The sequence below is a fragment of the Branchiostoma belcheri genome, unplaced genomic scaffold, assembly GCF_001625305.1.
Source record: "Branchiostoma belcheri isolate BF01 breed outbred unplaced genomic scaffold, Haploidv18h27 scaffold9, whole genome shotgun sequence".
NCBI classification, from domain to species: domain Eukaryota; kingdom Metazoa; phylum Chordata; class Leptocardii; order Amphioxiformes; family Branchiostomatidae; genus Branchiostoma; species Branchiostoma belcheri.
This window is the reverse complement of record NW_017804575.1, coordinates 5,317,491-5,341,412: the sequence shown is the minus strand read 5'-3', so window position 1 is coordinate 5,341,412 and position 23,922 is coordinate 5,317,491. Positions and strand designations below refer to the sequence as shown.

Below are 23,922 nucleotides of genomic sequence, written 5' to 3'. Positions count from 1 at the left end.
AGGTCATTTGAAGGTCAGGCTAGTCCTAAGTGAACCCTGTATGACTCCCCCAGTTGCCTGAACTTGTCCGTTGCCAAGTTCATCTGGCATGTTGTGGGTTAGGTGGTCTGACAATGCTGTTTACTTGCTCAAAAGCAACCAAATCCTTCCACAAATAAAGCCAATTCCTTTACTTAACATTTGTCATGAGCAAATTCCAGACTGAATTCTGTCTCCAAGGGATTAAGGTACCCATGTTCAAGTAGCCCAAAAAGAATGGACATGTAAGTTGGAGAAGAAAGAGCAAACATATCAGGATGGCAGAGAGCTTATGTTTGGCATACTCGACATGACGTTTTCGACAACGCCACCAGACGTTTTGATGTCTCTATCAAAAAAGAACAACTCGCTGGACGGGAGAGTTTGCCCTCAGCGTACCCAAGTAAACGCTGGTGCTGAAGGACCACTTAAGGTGTCTGTCCACTTGTCTTGAGATGCACAGACCATGTCTTATGCCTCATCAGCAGAGGACAGAAGTTCACCCTTGTTTTTTTGGGCGATGTAGGTTTAATCATGGGGCATGTGCGTAGCAAGAAAAGAATTCCTTAACATGTTTTTGCAAGCGAGGATCTCTTTTCAAGCCATGACAGTTTGCTGTGTTGAGCTGCATACCAGTCAATCCATTTTGTGCGAAAGTTAGGCAAAACATCAGGACTGTTACCTTCTAGTCTGTCTTCCTGTGTGTCCAATGTATTGAAAAAGATAATTGCATCTTTCTAACAACAGCCCTATTGTAAACAATTGGTAAAAGGTTAACTACAATGTAAAATAGCAAAGAGGGCCAAACATGGGAGCACAGGGCTCTTCAAAAAAATAATCTTTTTATAATCCTTTGCCCCCATGGTTTGATCAAAATGTCCAGATTCTGAAGTGAATGTTGTATTTCCAAGGAATAATGGGTACAAGTTGGGGAAGAAATGCTACGCTTCCAAGAGGAAATGCTACATCCCTAAAACGACTACTACATTTTCAGGAAAGATCGTCACATTTTAGACACCCATCTTCAGGGCTCGAAATACTGGTTGCATGTGCACCTTAGTGCACCCAAAATTGGAGCTGTGCACCCAATTTTTTTCTGTGGGTGCACCAGTGCACCCAAATATTTTTGTCGGTATTTTGTACATATCACATGTATAATAGTATGCATTTAATTTATATTCTTGGCATCTAAGTGTCAAAAAAATAATAAAATCTTTGTTGTAGTACTTGTTTAGGATTTTGAAGGATATCAGGGAGTACTAGTCAGCATCATCTATTCCCATTTCCGTAGTTGTTCTTACATGTTAGGCCATGTTGATTTGATTATATGGATGACATCCGCGCGCGCATAAATTTTCTGCCGTTTCCAAAAAAAAAAAGTTTTCAACCATACTGTAAATAGTACAAAACAGTTGCAAAATGAGCAAAAACCATATACCAATGTCGCAGAATGCCAAAATCAAACGAAAAAAGACGAAATTGTAAAGAAATGAACTTGAAGACTAGATAATTCGCCAAACCATATTCTGTCCCATTTGTTCAACCCTCATGACCACGTAGATTTCATAATAAAAACAACTTTTTTTTTTGCAAAACTTTTTTTTTATTCGCACGCGCGCATCAGTTTAGGGGTTCCCGGAGGATGTCATCCATATAATCAAATCAACATGGCCTAAGTCGGTGATGAATTGTTGGGTACCCCAGAGAAAAGAAAATTGAAACATCACCGCTCCCAACCAGGCTATCAATCTACCAACCTTCTTAGTGCATCAATGTTTACAGATGAGGAAATCCTAGCTTGTCAATTAGTGATGACAGATTTCTATCTAGTGAGTCTGACATTGGTAGGGCGATCAGGTATCGTTTGACCGTATATATAAGGCCACACCAATTTAATTTGTTGGTTCTCGGATTCACCTCTTCATTTTTTTCTGATTTTCAAAAAAAAAAAAGATTCTGGTTCTGAATCAACTCAAAAATGCTCATATTTTGCCCCCAACAGTTGAGGAAATTCCTTTTCTTCCTAGTTGTTACAGTTTTTTCCATCTATCAATACAGTGGTATCATTAAAAGTTCAAAATTCATTGTTTAAATTTTGAACCAGCCTGGTGTGTTGGCTTCATGGCTCCTATCGTACCATTTTGGGCCATAATAGGATGCCGAGGCCTGTTTTTATTTTTATTTTTTTCGCCCGCCCGTTCCATTATTTTTCTAGAAAAATCCGTTAACCAAGAAGTCAAATTGGTGTGGCCCAATAGATATAATAATTGTAGATCTGCTTGAGGACAATTGTGCTGTGACATGTGCGTAATGGTTGAATTTCTGTACCAAAATCCACATTTATCTTTTTATTTCTGTACGCAAGTGACTGAACTTCCTGGAGCAAAATCTGGGGAATACAGATATAGAGAATCTTTGATCAAATTAAGATTCAATCCACCATAAGGAATGGCTTGTGACAGGTGGGATATCTTAAGAAAACTGCCTGACACTATCTCTGTAGTCTTGAAGAAGTCCGTGAGAATTGCTTCTGAACCTTGAGGGAAATTCTCTGAAGCTTCACTGAAGGCCAACGAAGTTGAATAATCTATTTTAAATAAATTGTTTCCATTTTCTATATAGTACTGTAAGCTGTAGTTGCATGACATGTATGGCTGATAGAAGCATAATTTGCTATAAAATGATACTCCAGACCTGAATCTTTAAGAAAGTACAATTTCTGTCAGAATTGCAGTCATCTTTTCTTTTTTACCTCTGTCAACTGATCATGATTTTCCTTGATCATTTTAAACAAAAAAGTATACAATGAACATGCAGAGAGACATCTACGTCAATTTACAATCACGCACAGGGGCCCAACAATTTGGAACAACCTAAGTAGAACTTTACAAATTAGTCCCTCCTTCACCATTTTCAAAAACCATACTAAAGTAGCTTTCATAAATAACCCCACACATTCCTAATTTTTGTTTATGTTTCCTTGTTTACTACTTTCATTACTACTTTTCATTATAGATAGTATTGTATCGTATTGTATTTTATTGTTTTGTTTCATTTACCCGTTACCTAAGTTATTTCTTATTTATCCGACTTATTTGAATTGTTAATCATGTTATGAAGGGAGGCCTCCTCATAAGCATTTTATGCTTCCGGCCTCCCTGCACTGTTACATTTCATTTATATTTTCTTGTATTTGTATTGTTACATTTTGTTTTAAAGTGCGAAATAAACTGAAAACTGAAAAAAAAAAAACTGAAACATTAAACAAGCAATCAAATTAGCTTGGCCAGGCTGCAGATTGAAATCAGCTCTGGAGTAGCTCTCCAGAATGAAGTGGAGATTGAAAAGGAAGCAGCTGGCCTTTGGGGTGTATCCATGGCATTTTCAGCTTCTACACATACCTCAGGTGGAAATTGACTGACATGTCAGCGCAGGTTTGGTGATAGCACAGTGCCCGGTAGGGCTGCGGACCGGTACACTGTACCGGTCCAATACCGTAAAAATCGTTTCGGTACAGGTCCAAAATACCGGATCATGAAGTAACGAGTATATACCGAAATAGCTAGTTTACACCATGTATATGACTAAAGATAGGTAAATCCTACCACAAACACGAAAAATTAGCACTGGAAAAGACGTAAACACCGTCGATTGATTTGAGATCCTCATTCTCACGAGACATCGCGAGAGTGTGGCTGATCCAGGGTTGTGATTGGTCAACAAACTCAAATCAGGTCAGAGGTCAGTCATTTTCCCTTCCCTCCAACACTTTATTATTGTTTCTGTGTCATGATTGAAAAAGTGAAGAACACGTGTTAATTTGTCAAATTGTTCAGGTACAGGTACAGGTCCGGACCTGTACCTAAACCTCTGTACCAGTACCTGTACCTGTACCTGATGTTACGTTTAGGTACGCAGCCCTAGTGCCCGGGGCTGCAGGGTGCTACAGTTGGTATGGGAAATGAAGGACCACTTCCCCTTGTTGGGGGAAGTCTTGCAGTCAAAGCTGAAGGGATAGGTTACCCCCTCAAGGGGAATACAACTAGGGCAGGCAAGTATAGATTTTTAGAAAGGAAATCTAAATCTTTGAGAAATACAGATGTGTTTGAGACAACTGCTTTCCTTTGATTGACTGTATGAATTTTTTGCTGTCTTTGTCGGGTATCTAACCTACTGACACAACATGATTGTACTTTTATTCTCTTCTGACTACAATTTTTTCCCCATTCTTTTTTTTTTGTTTCAATACTTGAGATACAAGAATCTCAATACATAAGAATTAAATCTTTAATTTCTCTGTAGATGTATAAAGAATCTTTATGGCTGACAGTGAAAATGATGAAGAATTAAAACTCACCTGTGGGAGCATTGTCAGGTAGGTAGGCGTCGATGGAACGGTCGGCGAACGCGGGAACGTTGTCGTCCACATCGCTGACGGTGACGACCACCGTGGCAGAGCTGGAGCGAGCGTTTGAAGCGCTGCTATCGGTGGCCGTCACGACCATGGTGAAGAGGGACTGCGTTTCCCGGTCCAGTAGCCCAATGGTGATGATCTGACCAGTGGAAGGGTTCACTTCAAACTTGTCACCAAGGTCTCCCGTCAACGTGTATCTGAGGCAATAGAACAAGGATTGTGAGACAAGAAGGCTCCTACCTTGAGGTGTCGCCAAAAAATTCAACAAATTTCATGGTAAGCGATGACAATGGCCAAAAAACGAGTCTGGATCATCTTAGAGCATTTACTGACTTACAAACAAAATATCTATTCTTGGATGAACAAAAATAATTGAACACAGAGGTCTTTTCTCTAAAATTTCTTCATTGTTTGAGGAGGGCCTGCAAGGGGGGGGGTCCCGACAACGCTCTACGCTGAATTTGGAAACCTCTCAATTACGCTTTACGATAAATTCCAACTGGCTACAACACATTACGTAGAATTAAAACGCCGAATACAACAAACATGTATGCTCTACGCAAAAAATATTAGAGCGGTCCGTCTACGTAGAATTAAAACGGCCGATTACGCTCTACGGAAAAGGGCTTGCGGGGCCCCCTTTGAGAAGTGGGGCAGGCCTGGTATCTGTGGTAAATCAGTCACAAATCTGTGTTTATGGTGGGTGGGTGGGAAGCCCCTGGCCTTGGTCATGCCTACAGCAACAAGACAGACACTTCCTACTTCCCTAGACCACCTGGAGCTAGTAATATACCCATGGGAAATAAAGGCTTGGGTCCCGACCTGACTGAGACACTATGGCGCATGTGTGGCCTATTAGCGAAATTATAATTGGTCATGGCAGCAAAATCTATAATATATAATTGTATCTCATAGAAAGGCAGAAATTAATAATCTTTTTCCTATATTCACTATTTTAATCTATTGCCAACATTCAAAATGGGTTCAGTTTCAACTGTAGCTCACTGGTAAAAGATTGCTTTCTTGACAACTTTGCTGAAGGCTGTCTCCTTTGCTTCCTTAGACCTGACGTCTCTTTCCAAGAGACATCCTAGAAGACATATTCCCCAAGATGTTGTCAAGGAAGACTCAACACCTGCCAAGGGTGCTGCCTCTGGCCTTCAAGGCCAAGGGTTGCCACCTCAAGGTCAAAAGTGACAATTGCAAGTCAAGATGGACCTCTGGCTCAATCAGGCAATAAATTGGGGTCGACTTATGAACAATTTCTACTCAATCTAGGCCCAAACACTCCAGGCTAGCCATTCATTTGATCGGGAGGCGTATCGTGTTACATGGATCACTAAACTTCTGGGACGTACCACTGAGAAATTAGGGGACAGGGCTCTGTTTCTTGTAAAATAATGAACCTATACCATTATTAGGTCACAGTTTGTTTACCTGTTCTAAAGAACATTCTAGAACGGTCAGTTAAAGAAATTCAATAAAGATCATTTCAAAGTTTTCAAACTAAGCCTAAGGTATGTCTGATTTTTTGCTGCGTCTGTTGTGTTGACACAGCATTACATGACGCATGGGTGATTTAGTTGTGACATTAGACGAAAGTAGTACTGTATTAAAAGCCTTATATTAGGCTAACGCTACACAAACACACACCGCGCTACACACCCCTGTACAATATAAACGTCGATTGACCGGCATTCATTGCGGTAAACAAACTGTGACGTAATAATGGTATAGGTCCATTCAGACATGCCAAGACACAAGATTGGAGAGAGGAAGTCTTCACACACACTTGCGTGACCTGTAAGACTTTGGTACTACACCTTAGTAAGTGTGAACTTTGAAGAATGCCGTCTTAAGCTTTTAAAAGCCTTGTAGAGAGACAGAACTGAATGTGTTACGGGAAGTATAGCGAGACCTGTTTTGGGGATGACATAGTTGGAAGTAACAAATTTCTTGGAGGTAACAAAATTTCTCGTCTAATGGCTTCAGTTTGGACCATACACCTGGAACTCCATCCAGATCGTGCTTTAGTTTACAAGAAGCCATTTTTTTCTGGTCATCAGATGAAGAACAGATGCTATGTACAGAGCACTATGCCCAGATTTTTGATGTGCTACCACAGGAAATTCTATACTTTTTTATGCAAATCTCTGGTCATCATTTCGAAGTTCTAAAACTTTTTGTATGAAGAGAAATGCAGAATGCATAAGGTAAAGAAAATACAGTTAATACGCACTTAGTAGGAAGACATTGTTTACCCAAATATGATCTTCGTTATGTCTATAACATATTTCGATAATCTCCAATAGACTTTTCCATGGGTGTTAGGCACAGACAGAGGTAACATCACACCAGCCTTACATCCTCTGTAACAACAACAAGTGTTCTGACAACATCTGATAAAACCAGTTTGTTTTTCTTTACGATTTGCGCTGTGCCTTTGGTAGTAAACAGGAAAAGTTTGAAGAGGGGTAAGGAGGTATGGGCACGTACGGATAGAAAGTTACCTGTGAGAGCTATACCCAGGCCTTGGTCCATTTGCTATAAATATAGAATACAACACGGGGTATTCCGTATCGCCCAATGTATCAGCCCGACCGTGCATCGTATTGCCCGATGGCCGAAGGCCGGAGGGAGATCCGACCCGCTGGAGGGCTCGGACCGAGGGTGATGCGGAATACACCGTGTTGTATTTTATTTATGTCATACCCACCCAAGAAAACACGCTTTTTAATGCGAAATGAGCGAACATTTGGTGTCTCTTAACCCAAAACAAATGCACCAACATCAATTCCAACGTCCAAATTTTGTGTTCAAATTTTCGAAACTGGTGCATGCGGTTAGGGCGAAACGCGTTCAAATCGTTCTATGGAACATTTGGAAGCCCCGGGCCGTACGCGTTAAGAACCCCCGGGCCGTACCGCTAGTTATCACACGGGCCGGAACACCCGTATCGAACGCAATTGCGGCCCAGGTAGGACATAAACCATGATATCAAACCAAACAATGAAACCGACTAATATATACTGGGAAGCACAACGGATAAATTTCTCACCTGATGTTTCCATTTTGCCCAGCATCCAGATCAGTAGCGCTGACCAATAGCACGTCGGTATTCACTGGTACATCTTCAGCGATGGTTGTCGTGTAGGTTTGTTGGTCGAACGTTGGCGTATTATCGTTGACATCATCAACAAGCACGCGGACTGTCCCTGTTCCTGTAAGTCTGGGAGAACCTGGAGAAACAGAAGAAAATTTGATGATAAGTTTAAAAGTAAATACACATTTTAAGCTATATTAAATCTTTAATCGTCAAATTTAATTACAGACAGGAAGTAACATAAGAGACTGGTACTGATGCCTCCATGGTATCCGACATTCAAACATACATTATAAGAATGGGACTAAGTACAGGTATTTGAAAACTTATACCCAAAGGTAATGATACCCACTGGCTCCGCTCCAGTGGTGTCGCCAAAAAACGTCAATAACTAATCTGCACTGCAAAGCTTCGCATCCAGTCAGTGCATCTTACAAACCTATACTGTCACTAATGATACAAGACAAGAGCCTGTCAGAAATATTTCAGCCATGGTAGCCATGCGGAAAGAGTTTAACAGTGTTCATGTCAACAGGACTCCCACCTGTCAGTGTTTTACAGGGCCTCTAACAGATACCGCATGTTATTGCAGTCTAAGTGAACGTGTTGAAAGAGAGGGCATTGCCAACTCAATTATGTGGTTCCCAAACTCGTAGCAAAAAGATGGAACTTGTAAAAAGCAGACTCTGCCATTCCTACCTGTTATATAGGTAGTCATAACCCTAATTTAAGACATGACATAATAAATTATGTATTTTGCCAATGCTAGTCAAGGCTGCTATTCTTGTACACCCAATTTTATCACCTTTTTCCTGACAAATTTCTGGTATTTTTGTTTCAATTACTCTAAAACTCGTATCTTCTCCAGTCTTAAATTCAGATCAAATTTTCACCTTTCTCAGCTTCAATCTAAATCCAGGCAACCTGAAGAACAACACGTGGAAATGAAATCCCAACACACCTAGATACGCGTGTTTGCTTTGGCGACTTACGCCGGCTTTCCCGACTGTTATCACAAATTGAGTTTGGCTCCTTCCTAAGTGTAAGCACAACAAGACGCAGGGCCACGCTGACAAACAGGAAAGCTGCCTTGTTACTGTGACTTTTCCCTGGCTATTTTGGGTGAAAATAAACTGGACCCTGAGAGAGATCACCGGGTCAGCTCTTGTGCCCCGGTAAGCTAGGATAATTTCCAGACGCGACAGAGGAATACAAACCCTAATTTAATTCATGGCAAAAGGGAACATAGAAAAGAAAGAAAAACAAAGATGACGATATGGTACTACAATCTTTGTTTTTATGCAAACGGCATTGAACAGAATGACTGACTGAATGAATCAATGAATGACTGAATGAATGAATGAATGAATGAAGCATTATGAATGAATGAATGAATGAATGAATGAATGAATGAACCACTAGAAAATCCAACTAATTTCTCTGTATTTCTATTTGCAACCACCTGTTTCTCTTGAAACTAGGGAACATGAAAATTCCTCCTTACAGTAGAAGTAGTGACTAATAAACTTTTACGTCAGATACAGAACCAGAGACTGCATCTACGCTAAAGTTCAAAGTTGAATTTAGAGTAATTCAATTAAGCCAGGGTCAAAATAAGACACCTTGTTTACAGTGTTGCCTGGCAACAAAATTAGGCTGCCTGAAGGAAAGAATCAAGGAACACATAATGACACAACAAAAAATTATCTTAAATGATAATAATATTAAGATACGATAAGACAAGTTGGCCTGAAGGAAGGAAATATACCATCCATATCTTGAATGACTAAATCTTGTTTTAAAGTTCACAATCAGTACAAGCATCTTAAGTTGTTACACATAAACAAAAAAATAAAATAGGAAAAAGGAAGAACAAGGGAACAATTTCTACTGTAAATTTCAAACGCAATTTATGATTGAAAGAAAACATGTCTGTCGTATTTTGTTTTTATAGAGACCAGCCTCAAAGTAGGGCAGAAAAACAGTGACAGTCACTGTACTTTCAAAGCTAGCTTCTTTCTTCATCTAAATATTAGTTCCAAATATTTGTGAACAGGGACAGAGCAGCTTGTACATATAGGAAGTCGGCGGATCTAGCGCAGAACAAACTTGAAACCCAAGCTGTGAGACCGGATGACGCAAACAAAAACTTGACTTTCTTTGGAGAGGACACAGTCAAACAGGTCTGTGTGGCCAAGGAGGTGCGTGACGCAAGTCAAACTAAGGCCACAGCAAGTAAATTTTATGGATGACATCCTCCGCAGACTCCAAATCTAGGAGCGAGCGGGCGAAAAAAAAACAAGACGGGCCAAAAAAAACAAGGTTCCTACATTTTAAAATTTTGACTCAATCATAATATATCTACAAATGGTTTTGATTCAGTGGGAACATCACATATAAACAGCCAACATCACTTATCACTGCATCAAAGTAAGAAACAAAACATTAAATCAGAGCCTTTTCTTGTCTCCTCTCTTCATAGTTATCTGCCATCCACCTTCCAGCATGGCAACAGACATGGCAAATTTTTGGCATGTTGACCACTGTCAGAAGGCAACACAATTTCTTTTTTTTTCCCAAATTCAGACGAAAATTAATGCACGTGCTGATGTCATCCATAACAATTACTTGCTGTGGCCTAAGTGAGTTTACTTGGTTAAAGCAAGCTGGGGGTGTTAGACTGATACATGTATAGTACCACAGCCTCCTAACTTGACAGGGGTGGAGATTATATTGAACTACATCAAACAATGTGCCTACTTCAAGTAGAGTGTTCTGGGGAATTTTTGAGGTTGGCAAATTGGAGACATCTGGCCTTTGGTGGGTTAGCTTGCCAAAGGTTAAGTACCGTCTGATTGAGAACTGAAGGTCGGTCCATTAAGATAAAAAAAACTTGATGATAAGAATAGGTAGGTGTTATCAGCAATAGAGAAGGTTGTTAAGAATAATACATTAAGAGCAGGCAAAACTAGGAGCACGAACCTAGACAAACTCAGCCATTATCTCCGTTTATGTAAGATATTTCTGAAATTTTGAATAAAAAATCTAACCTGTTCCCTTTTCACCAAAATAACAATCAACAAATCAATTAAGGGGGGCCCCGCAAGCCCTTTTCCGTAGAGCGTAATTGGCCGTTTTAATTCTACGTAGAGCGTAGACGGACCGCTTTAATATTTTTGCGTAGAGCGTTTTTGGCTTTTTAATTCTACGTAATGCGTTGTAGCCACTTGGAATTTATCGTAAAGCGTAATCGAGAGGTTTCCGAATTCAGCGTAGAGTGTTGTCGGGACCCCCCCCCTTGCAGGCCCTCATTAAGCAACCAACAATCCAACCAAACAACCTACTAGCCAATCACCTAACCAACCAAACAACCAACCAACCAAAAAACCAAACAACCAACTAGTCAATCACCTAACCAACCAACCAACCTACCAACAAACCAACCAACCAACAAACCAACCTACCAACCAACCAACCAACCAACCATCCAACCAACCATCCAACCAACCAAACAACCAACCAAACAACCAACCAACCAACCAACCATCCAACCAACCATCCAACCAACCCTTCTAAAAACATAACATGACCTCCTTGACACAACTCTTTGATGTGAAAGTGACTGAAGTAGTGACATTACAGGATTATCACTGTCTAGTCCAGACCTTCAGCATAGCTTCAAACGTGGGTGAGAAACCCATTACAGTTTCATCACTTGTGAAACATCTGGAAAATGTCCAAGCCTTGGAGGACAGACGGCAGGAAAACAACGCCGTCCCTGTCTATCTTTCTCAGTGTATCACCCTTATACTAGTTTCAGCATGTCACAGGAGAGTCTATAGTGTTTGAAAAAAGGTTATCAAGTCCACTAGGGCAATCAGGTTCTTTTCTAAGGCCACACCAAGTAAATTTTATGGATGACGTCCGTGTGCGCATTGATTTTGGCATGTTCCTAAAAAACAAGAAATTCCACTTCCTGTAACTATGACCAAAGAGTCACGACAGTGCCGCAAATCGTCAGATTGACGTGAAACCCGTAACGCTAAGAAAGTGTCTATTACCATCCTGTTTTCACTGTCCACTGTTCCACCTGATTTATTGCTGTTTTGATGATGAATAAAAGACTTCTTGCTTGTTAAACTGTGACACCTCATTCAATTTGTGCCCTAACAATTTTGTCATTCTAATCTAGGCATCTTGTTTTTTAGGGCCGTACTTGTTTTTTTTTTTTCGCCCTCTCGCATTAGGTTCAGGGTCTCCAAAGGACGTCATCCATAAAATTTACTTGGTGTGGCCTAATATAAGACAAAAACTTGTTAACCTTAAAACTTGCTAACTTTTGCAAACCTGTCTTAAACAGAGTGAAATCACTTTACAGACTTTACAACGGTTTTGCTGACAAGTTTAAAAATCTGTCCAATCCGTACATTTCCTTCAGCATACTTAGAAGGTGGACATCAATTGCTACATGATAATCAATCGTTCTAAGACATCAGATTATCAGTTATGTTAAAAAATGCAAAACAACAACGTTATTTGGGTATGCTACAATTTCAGCCTTTGTTTCTTATAAGCTTCTGTTTTCTCCATTCAGTACTAATCATCTCATTATTGAACTTGTTTTGGGAGATAAGAAATTCCAGAAAAAAGCCAGGGATAAAGGACAGGGTAACAGTAGAACGCAGGGTGACGATAGGGGCATGAGGGTCACCTCTTCATAATCCAGGTATAATTAACAGGCAAAAACAAATTTATTACTTGAACCTCAGACTTGTACATGTCGTTTGACCATCGGCAAAACAAATGTTCTCCTGCAGTACCAAGGAAAGATGCCAGAGGGCCCAAAATTCAATCATTTCTTTACTAGGTCAAGACCTAACCACATACCAAATTTCATAAGAATCTGTCCATAGCTTCAAAGTATGCAACTAAAAACACTGTAACAAACAAATGCTACCAAAACATAACTTCTTCTCGAAGGTAATATATATATAATTGTGCAGGGACAAAACGTTCACCAAATGCTGTTTCCATCTGATATCATATTCCAAACAATGCCTGCTGTTATTATAGTTAATAGGTTACACGATCCAAGAACCAGATTCTTGTCCTGACCCGGCCTACACTGTATAAGCCTGGCTCTGATTAAATATGTCACAGATCCACCTAATATGTAAAATGATGATCAGAGAAACCACCTCAAACTAAACACTCCCAGGCCCATTATAACCCCGCTGACAGACGAATTGATGTGGGACGACCTTGACTCAGGGAAGACAAATCAAGGTCAAGTACAGCGGCAGGGGTAGTGTTTAGGGTTGGTGTTGTGGGTTTGATGTGGAAGCATTGAGATGGAAGTTTTGGACATAAACAGTACAGTTCTGCTCAGCGAAGCTCATAGTTAGTGTGCTAACATGCAGGGGATGGGTGCTCACTTCTCCTCTACAACAGGGTTCTACTACTTCTAGCTAGTACAAAGTAGCGTAGGGGCCCCCTACACTATAATTTTGACCCCCTATGCTAAATTTTCCCCCCTACGCTATAATTTTGACCCCCTACGCTAAATTTCCCCCCTATGCTAATTTTTAATACAGCATATGGGCATTGTGACTGTATTTCTTTGTTCAAGAATGCCAGATCAAATGTGAAAAATCAAAGATGCATTGTACATACCTTAGAAATAACATTTTTTTTCCCTTTGGGTATCTCTCAAATGACCTCTTTTTAAGCTCAAATTTTTTAAAGCTCTGCTTTGCTCCCTCACCATGCGGCCAGTGCCACTACGCTAAAATTAAATCCTAGCTAGAACCCTGTAATAAAACAATGTACTTATGACCTTCAGAAAAGCCACTATTACAAGTCTCAGTGTTGTAAAATGAAAGAAACAAAATGTTTTCATATAACATTTACAGCGCATTGTAAATTCTTCTCATAAAAAGTCCATTAAAAGGCACTTGTTCATTACACATAGCCTATACTGGACTTACATGCATGTACATGTAGGTTTGACAAGGTGCCTTTGCCAAGGGGCAGCTGCATGTCTACAGATTGATTTAGACGGCCATGAATTTTTACAGCAAAGCACAAAGATACCAAAGTTTGTTTAGCTAGTCCCAATGAAGTCTGTCACCTGAATAGAAGAGTGCTGAATTAAGACTCACTTAAGACAGATTGCTATCTATACGGGCCATCTTAAGAGACATTTACGAGGTAATAAACGTAAATTGTCTTCAATTATCTGCGCTTAAAAACTGTCAACGAATGCGGTTCAACAGTTGGACCATTGATCTGTATTTGAGCAACTTTAACAGAGAATTTGCCTGTCTGGAATGAATGAATGAATGAATGAATGTATGAATGAATGAATGTATGAATGAATGAATGAATGAATGAATGAATGAATGAATGAATGAATGAATGAATGAATGAATGAACGAATGAATGTATGAATGAATGAATGAATCAATCAATGAATCAATGAATCAATGAATCAATGAATGAATCAATGAATGAATAAATCAATGAATGAATGAATCAATGAATGAATGAATGAATGAATGATACTTTATTTCCGTGTCGTGCACTATCCCGCGCCCAGCCCGTGTGGGCTTATACAACACCGATTCAATAAGTTATCAAAGTTCATTTTTCAACACATTAACATCTGTCTGGAAGAATGATAGAATCAAAAATGAACTTTGATTCTGAAAATATATCTTCTGTAAACTCAATGTGTGGTCGTTTATCTGATTTGTTAGAAGCACTTAGAACTGTCACGAAGGTCCTTCGGAAATCTGGGACAAATTATTTCCATTCAATGCACTTAAAAGTTACAATAACTTTTAGTAATGCTTAAAGCAGGGCAGCCTTGTCACTACTATGTTTCAACAAGATCAGTGTTAACGTTGCTGATTTTTTGTTATATTTCACTCCATACCATGGTATGGATGAAATATATTGTTTTCTCTCATTTAGGCCACACCAATTTTAATTTTCCTTTTGTTTAAACCGGTATGTTTCTTAGAAAAAATAATGGAGCGGGCGGGCGAAAAAAAATAAAACAGGACCTAGGCATCCTATTATGGCCCAAAACGGTACCATAGGAGCCATGAAATCAACACACCAGGCTGGTTCAAAATTTAAACAATGAATTTTTAACTTTTGATGATACCACTGCATTGAAAGATGGAATAACTGTAACAACTAGGATGAAAAGGAATGTTTTCAACTATTCAGGGCAAAATATGATCATTTTGCAGTTGATTCTGAATTTTTATTTTTATTTGCAAATCAGAAAAAAATGAAGCGGGCAAATCCGTTAACCAAGAAATTAAATTGGTGTGGCCTTAGGAAACAAAAAAAAAACGCTACACTTTTTGACTGTCAGACCAAAGCTCCTGCAAAACGCTAGACCTTTATCAGTACTATCGTCGGTGTGAGTTTACACTCACTTAGGAACTGGCCCAGATTCGCACTTAGGAACCTCTTGGCCAGACAAGTTGGCAAACACAACTGAATGAGTTTTAAAAACAGCAGTATCATTTCAAATTCAAAAGTAAACTAAGTAATTGATAACTAATCTGTCGCCATCCGTCGTGTTTAACAATGCAATTATCGTGTTTGCAAACTCGGAGAATACTTCTTTTGGGTTTAAGTGTACAGAAAACATTGTTATTACTGTACTACACTTTACACTGAAAAAAAACTAGAAGTGACCATGGAACATTCAGTACTATACACGAGGATAAAAATATTGTACATGTTGGTTTGACTCTTATCTTATTCCAAAGGGCATTTATTATCATCACAATAACTTATTGACTTTTGTCATTTTCAGGCCAAACAAATATAGTTATACACTGTCATCTAATTGACATTTTAGCTTTAAAATTTCATACGATATTTTAGAGGGTATACAGTAACAAATCTCTTTTTGGTTTAGATCTATATATGTCAAACACATAATATTCCTCATGTTGCAATTATGAAATAATACTGCAATTGATGATATCTCCATTTTTGGTGAGTGGTTACCAGATGCTAGCATTGTTGTCGATTGTTGCTCATCTTTAGGCCACAGCAAGTAAATTCTATGGATGACATCTTCCCTAGACTCAAAATCTAATGTGAGCAGGCGAAAAAAAACAAGGCGGGCCGGAAAAAACAGGGTTCTTACATTTTAGAATTTTGACTCAAACATTGTACTGTAACAAATGGTTTTGATTCAGTAGGAACATCACATATACACAGCCAGCATCACATATCACTGCATCAAAGTAAGAAACAAAATATTAAATCAGAGCCTTTTCTTGTCTCCTCTCTTCATTAGTTATCTGCCATCCATCTTCCGGTATGGCAACAGACATCTTTACCCATTTTCGGCATGGTGACCACTGTCAGAAGGCAACAAAATTTCTTGTTTTTTTTTTTTTTCAAAATCAGGCTAAAATCAATAAAATTTCTTGTTTTTTTTTTTTTCAAAATCAGGCTAAAATCAATGCGTGCGCTGATGTCATGCATAAAAATTACTTGCTGTGGCCTTAGAAGAATTCCAGAGAAAAAGAACAGCATTCCAACATCATCGCACTCACAAATGTTACAATAACAGACTGGTCGCACTGGACAATCCCTTCAACTATCTTAACATCACAATCCCTTAAAGACGGTCATTAACACCTGCCCCATTCTTGAGACACTACTTAAGTACGGCCTGTTTAGCACCAGGGACTTAGGAAGCAGTGTTCTTCAGAAGACCATCCAGACTTAAGCATTTCCTGTCGCTCACATAGCTCGAGGCGCCAAGCACAAAAACACGCTCCCAAACTAGTCTGACAAGTCGAGAAGATTTTGGTTGAAGGGATAAACAGTTTATCTGGTGTATAAAAATGATGCTTGATGAAAAACCACACCTAAAAATGACTCAGACATGTCAAAAAATTTGGATTCAGAAAATAGATTACCCTTTGTGAAAGCATAAGGCCACACCAATTTAATTTCTTGGTTAACGGATTTTTCTAGAAAAATAATGGAGCGGGCGGGCGAAAAAAAAAATAAATAAAAACAGGCCTAGGCATCCTATTATGTCCCAAAATGGTACGATAGGAGCCATGACGTCAACACACCAGACTGGTTCAAAATTTAAACAATAAATTTTGAACTTTTAATGATACCACTGCATTAAAAGATGGAATAACTGTAACAATTAGGATGAAAGGTTTTCAACTGTTCGGGGCAAAATATGAGCATTTTGCAGTTGATTCTCAATTTTTATTTTTATTTTTAAATTAGAAAAAAATGAAGCGGGCGAATCCGTTAACCAAGAAATTAAATTGGTGTGGCTTAAATGATAAAACACGAGCAGACACCTGTCTCCCCTATGTAAGGTATAGCATTAGAGGATAACTACATTACCCTTTATGAAAACATGAATACAATAAGATCTGATCATTGGCAAGGTCAACACGCCTAACATTGTTTCGCACAAGGTCGGCATAGGTGGAGAGGGGGGGGGATTAGTTGTTTTGCATGGAGAGCAAATCGCCCTGCAGGCTGCTTTTTACTTGTTACCTTCTCCAAGAATTGACGAAGGTTATGTTTTCCTGGCCGTGTGTCTGTCTGTCTGTCTGTCAACAGCATAACTCGAGAAAGCTTAGATGGATTATCTTGATATTTGGTAGGTGGGTAGGTCTTGATGAGACCTGGAAATGATTAGATTTTGGACCCACTAGCGGCTTGTTATGGTACTGCAGCTTAACTTCCGGTTTTGATATCTCATGATCTAGATGGTGAGACTCTAGTTTTAATTGTTTTAAGGATGTACAGTACCTCGCACCAGGAATGAGAATGTTACAGTGACAGAACATAACAAGACAGGAGAAACTGTGACATTGTTTTACAAATCTAACCTTGGCTCCATTTCTAGCAATACCTAGGGCAACATACTTTACCTCTCGATTCTGGGAGAAAAGCTCAAAATATTTTACGTCTTCAATTTGATGAATATCCATGGAACTAGACAGCAAGTTTACCACTTTTGTACTCAGGTAAGTCAAATGAGGGTACCAAAGAGATACTACAGTATTATGATAAACAGATAAGCCTTGAGCATTATGAAATTCCTCAAAAAACCCTGGTACAGGGTTTCACTCAGACAATAGGTTTTGTTGCAAGATCCCAAAATTGACTGCCCCTTTTCATACAGGGAGGGTGACGCAATGTGTTTTTTTCTTGTACAAAAGATGAATACAGAGAGGGATCAGACTCTGGTGCCATTATCGTTATTACCAATGTCTCTTCTCGGTCTTTGGGCTTTGCCGTCGTGACAAAGGTAGAGCTTTGGGAAATTACATCGCTTTGAAATGATTCACCGCAGATGCTTTAGAAATTTCCACTAAAGAGAATTCCTCGAGTAGTACCGATTGTGTTCTCTTTTAAGGCCTGGTCACAACCCGCCGTACGTGCTTCTGCGTGCTGTCTACGTGCAAAAACGTGGGCAAACGCAGGGCATCCATGCGTGGTGAGTACCGCCTCCGTACGGAATCCTACGGATTCGGGAGCACGCAGACACGCCGTAGAACTTTAAGTGCATGTAAAACTTTTCATGCGTGCGGTCTGCGGATTCACCACCCGTACGTGCGATGTGCGTGCCCTGTACAGCCTATAAGTGTACAACGCACGTTTTCAGAAAAACGTAGCAGACGTGGCCTCCCAAAAAAACGTACGGACAAAAAGCATGTACGGCGGGTTGTGACCGAGGCTTTAATAGGACCCTTTAGTTCTCCAACAGACTTAGTTTCCGAACCCTTTTAGGCGGCCGAGTACACAGGGTACAACTCCTGTCCTTCTGGGAAGTCCTTCAACTTTGTAGCACAAACATTGTAAGATAAACACATGGCAATTTTAGCTTTAACTCCTGTCACAATATCACCGACACAACGCAGGGTACAGTACTGCTGCACACCCAGAGCGGGAAAATTGCAGTAATTTCTGAGCCTTAGGCCACACCAATTTAATTTCTTGGTTAACGGATTCGCCCGCTTCATTTTTTTCTGATTTGCAAACAAAAATAAAAATTCAGAATCAACTGCAAAATGCTCATATTTTGCCCTGAACAGTTAAAAACAGTCCTTTTCATCCTAGTTGTTACAGTTATTCCATCTTTCAATGCAATGGTATCATTAAAAGTTCAAAATTCATTGTTCAAATTTTGAATCAGCCTGGTGTGTTGACTTCATGGCTCCCATCGTACCATTTTGGGCCATAATAGGATGCCTAGGCCTGTTTTGATTTTTTTTTTTTTTTCGCCTGCCCACTCCATTATTTTTCTAGAAAAATCTGTTAACCAAGAAATTAAATTGGTGTGGCCTTCTGAATGGACTTGAGTATTAGGTATGGGATGATTAAGTACACAAACCCACAGGTCCTACCGTGTGTACATTGTAGCAGCACTTCAACTTCAGTGCACATACATAAAAGATAATTTTGATTCTGCTCCCTCGATATAGACAACGCCACTGACATAACACAGAACTTACAACGACACAGCAGAAATGAGAAAATTACTGTAATCGACAACGATGATGAGTAGACTTGAGCAATGGGCAGGGACAATGGCGAGAATCAACCTGGTGAAAGATATGCTAGCTAATGTGTCGTGACATGTTTACCTTTATCAAGTCTTTGTCATGTGTCATACCAATGCGTGGAGAGTGGATCTTCCTATGAAGTCTTTACATGCTAAAAGAGTGCGCTTTATCAAGTGAGAAAGAGTCTTATACTTAATTATAGAGTAATTGGACAGGAATTTAAGGCAGCACAGTTGCTAACGGCTCTTTAAGTAACCCGATCGGCACCTTTCTTTGGAGGTAACCACCCTGAGGGTGCCCTGGCTTCTTAAGTGGTCATGGCCTTGGGCCACCCTATAACACAGACAGTACCCTTCAGGAGAGCCACTTAGAGCCCTTAAAAGTCTTCATTTTGCTGTGTCTGGCTTGATTTATTCTTATTAGACTGGTAAATACCAATTAAGACGGCTGTAACTCATGCAGAGAGAGGACAGGACTTCAAAACTTAAAAGCGGCAGGACAAAATCAGTCACTCCGACAGGATACGTGTTAATTGCTACCTTCTTCGCTGAGTATGAAAGATTTAGGTCGTAACTATAAAAGAGTTATTCACCTAGAATCAATGAGGTATCTGTTAAATTGTGTGAAAAAAACAATACCGGGATTTATTTCTTTGCTTACATAGAATAATAACCATATGACTAGATGATAAACATAATTCTTTTAGCAGAGCAAGACTTTGACAATCATATTATATATGTATAAAATGTACAAGCTTTTACTAACAAAGGAGCACCTGTTCAATTTGACACTTTGGTGGTCCGGTAGATAATTTTTCCTATTGACACAAGCATTAAGAATCCTGTCCATAGTGACCACCTGTCCACATACATGTAGACCAGATCTATTGTTCACATTGGGAAGTTTTGACTGTGTCACCTTGTATAGCATGCCTGTAGCCAGAATTTTGAATGGGGGGTTCTTCCCACTGCTTGAGGTGACCTCGAGCGCCGAATTTTGAAAAATGAACCTTCGAAAATGGCATTTCGTGCATTTTTGAGAGGATTTCCAAGAAAAAATCAGAGATAAATTTTTATTCCATGACAAAGGGAGCAGTTTTTCTACGATTCCAGTCCATCTTTTCAAGAAAAATCTTGGACCTTTACATAAAAAGTGGACCAAAAAGTGGACCTTTACACAAAAAGTGGACCAAAAAGTGGACCTTTGAGCCTTGTGGGGGGGTCCCCCGAACCCCCCCTGGCTACGGGCATGTATAGTTGGTTTGTTCGCTTGCCTTAGGCCAAGAATCTTGTTAGCAGTATAGGTACAACAACAAAGGATGTCAATGTACTTTCACAAGGACAAATCCAAAAGACAGAATGATGGCATTTCCTAAACACTGTTTTACGTATGAGGGTTGAACAAGGGCAAAGGATTAACAGGTATGTCAGAGAGGGGCTGCATGTTCTCAAATGGATTAACTACAGACACATCTCCTACATTGTAGCTTTGAAAGTTCCAACCGTTGGTACATTGTAATGTAGGCTGACACTATGGGATTATGTTGAAATTAAAAGCAAACAACTCTTTGTGACACCTCAAGTCTTGAAATGTTTAGCTAGCTGGAGAAACGTTGGCATTTTTGTTTCTCTGCTTTACTGTGTTTAGTTTAATTTTGGCACACTGTTTAGTAATTCCATTCTAGATGATAGAAAGAATACATTGATGACCACACACCAAGTATATACTCTGAAGGACTAGCAAAAGGTACCCAACATTTCATGTACTTAAAAAATTGTGGACAAACAAAGCATTCACAAAAAAATATAGGCAAAGAACAATGTGACTCTAACTATCATATTTGTTTTTCTCCACTTGACAATCATTTTATAGAGAACAGCCCAAAATTAATTGTTCGAAGATGTTATCCAAAAAATGACCTTTGTGCGTCCTCTAGAAATGGGAATTCAGAAGCATGTCGGTAGAACTTACTGCACCTGCGCGAAACCCGTAATGTATTTTGTATAGCACTTCGGCAGAACGTCTCAAATTATCATCCCTTATTATTTGAATGATTATGATATAGATATGTTAGGTTTTATTCGACATTAGGTCTTATTCAACACACTTATTTTGTCGTTGTTACTCTCTGTATGTAAGTTTGCCATACATTGTACCATGTGCAATTATCGTGCAATAAAGTTCTTCTTCTATAACTTAGTATAAGGTCGTATTTGCGCATATAAGGTTAACATCTCGTCTGTAGTTTCCAAATGTTGTGTTGGAAAAGATGTTGCCTGCAACGTTGAACAAAGATCCAACGAAAACCATGTTTTCGCGCAGGCGCAGTACGTTCTGCCGAGGTGCTGAATTCAGACACCTGCAACCTTGACTTTCAAACAAACTGTTTACACCTACATGTATAATACCCCTCCCCATCATTTCTGCATGCCTGTCTGCTGTTCAACATGTCTGAACAGTCTGGTCTCCTTGTGTTGCTAAGCTGAAGGAATGTGGCACAAGGAGTCTACTGTCTCAGGGATTCTCCCAGACAGGACTAGACAGGGCAGGTGTATCAAGTTTAAACTTGGGAGGCATCCAACTGTCTACAAGAAATAATGCGTAATCTCTAAGAGGGTATTAAGGGGGCCGATGATCTCCTTTCAACATCCTTTAAATGTTGCGAAGATTAAGCTTATTGGAGCTGCAATAATTCCCCAAGCAGTACAATCCAAATACTGTAATTCACTTTATGTTTGCGGTAGCAAAAGTTCGCAAATCTTGGAAAAAATGGACATGTTTGCACAGCAATGTTTGCGGTGATGACAGGTGCAGAAAAAAGTAAGGCCACACCAATTTAATTTCTTGGTTAACGGATTCGCCCGCTTCATTTTTTTCTGATTTGAAAATAAAAATAAACATTCAGAATCAACTGCAAAATGCTTATATTTTGCCATGAACAGTTGAAAACAGTCCTTTTCTTCCTACTTGTTACAGTTATTCCATCTTCCAATGCAATGGTATCATGCCTAGGTCTGTTTTTATTTTTTCGCCCGCCCGCATTATTTTTGTAGAAAAATCCGTTAACCAAGAAATCAAATTGGTGTGGCCTAATGATAAGTTTACAGTATAGAGGTGACCACGAAAACTGAAAACATAAAAGTACTTTGAAAAAATTCTCAATTACATTGTACAGTACTATTGGCAACACTTGTTAGGATCATGTCATCAACTTCTCTCCCTACGACTACTCGAAAATCAAGAATCTCGCTGGGTTTACCTCATTAGAACTTAGTTGGCAAGACTAGCAAACAAAAAGACCAACGTTTCTTCTAGCTAAACATCTCGGGCCTTCTTAAGACCTACTTATTAAGGGCTAAGATTGGCTCAAAGGGGGGTGTATACTGGTGGCGCCTCTTCTTCATCATTAGAGACAGATAACAACTTTCATTTAAGTGAAAGTAAAAGGATTACCTGGTCATAATAGGCTATTAAGTTAGAAGAGGCTGTTCAGCTTTCTGTGAGTTAGAATATGTTCGGGGTCTTCCTACCACAAATTCATGACACTGTGATTATGCATATTTCTACTGTAATACTTGAGGTATTCAAAAACTCGTATTTCCCCAGAACTATCGTAGACTGGAACTCGTTGCCACCAAGCACAGTTGGGGCATCATCACTAGAAAGCTTTAAACAACTCCTGCAATCAAATGTGCAAAGATTGAGTGTAACAAGTCGTTCGGTGTGATATAGCTAGCTGCCGCCGCGCCGCGTGCCTGCAAAGCTGGTGTGTTACGCCGAAGGGCGGTTATACCGGCTATACCGATACAGATACTGTAGTATAGAATAGTTTCAACCACAAATTTTAATAAAATACTGCAAAAATAAATGAATTTACAGTACAGAATCCCCCCTCCAAACAACTGCAAAACTATCCAGTGAGAAAGTGACCATAGGCCAAGACTGGAGAGTGTGTGAAGATATGGGTCAGGACTTCTAACATATGTCCAGTCAATTGGCTGGTCAAGAAAGGTCCTGGCAAATGCTCATACCAGCTGTTTGGAAAAAAAAATCACAAAAGGACTCAAAAAGACCCCTGTGACCTAAGGTCAGTTTAGCTTTAGGAGTCTTGTTACAAATTTGACCTGTGTATGTACAATTTTAAGCTATTGTTCTTTTGTAATTCTTTTGTTACAAGTCTGAAGGCATTTTGCTGATCCAGCTTTAAACGATAGCCTATAACCATTTCTTGGAAGTAGTGCCAAGAGCAAAAATTGTTTATATTTAGAAAATTGATATGTTGTTTTTGCATGAAACTAGTATCAAAGGTATCAACATAACTGTACATAGATCAAAAGTGAAGGACAAGACTTGTCTAAATGTGAACTGTTGACTTCTCCATTAGGGCCCCACATTTCAAGGTCACAGAATGTTCTGTCAGCGCCAAGGACACAGCTAATGGGCTGTTACCATGGCAACCTCCATCTGTCGGTGGCGCTGTCGCTGCCAGCGATAAGAAAATTTTCGCGACAAGTTCCTCAACACAGAGAGGTCAGGAGGAGAGCAGATGGTATGGGTTTGAAAAGTGCCAAAAACCTTTTAAAGTTCACCTTCGCATTAAAAACATTCTAGTTTGAAGAATTTAGCGAAGAAAGCTTCTTGAAACTGAGCTACAGTGTAGTGTAAGGCCACACCAAGTAAATTTTATGGATGACGTCCGCGCGCGCATTGATTTTGGCCTGTTCCTAGAAAAAAAAACAAGAAATTCCGCTTCCTGTAACTGTGACCAAAGAGTCACGACAGTGCAGCAAATCGTCAGATTG

General features: G+C 39.5%; 1 protein-coding gene across 1 annotated transcript in view; it reads right to left on the bottom strand.

Annotated features, from left to right (window-relative positions):
- Nucleotides 1-23,922, bottom strand: part of LOC109487846 (protocadherin Fat 4-like) — a 122,511-nt gene that overhangs the window by 23,832 nt on the left and 74,757 nt on the right. The window contains exons 6-7 of the mRNA XM_019791938.1: nucleotides 7,491-7,671; nucleotides 4,376-4,629 (exon numbers count right to left, since the gene is read on the bottom strand). Coding sequence (XP_019647497.1) covers nucleotides 4,376-4,629; nucleotides 7,491-7,671 — 435 coding nt within the window. The remainder of the gene's footprint in view (nucleotides 1-4,375; nucleotides 4,630-7,490; nucleotides 7,672-23,922) is intronic.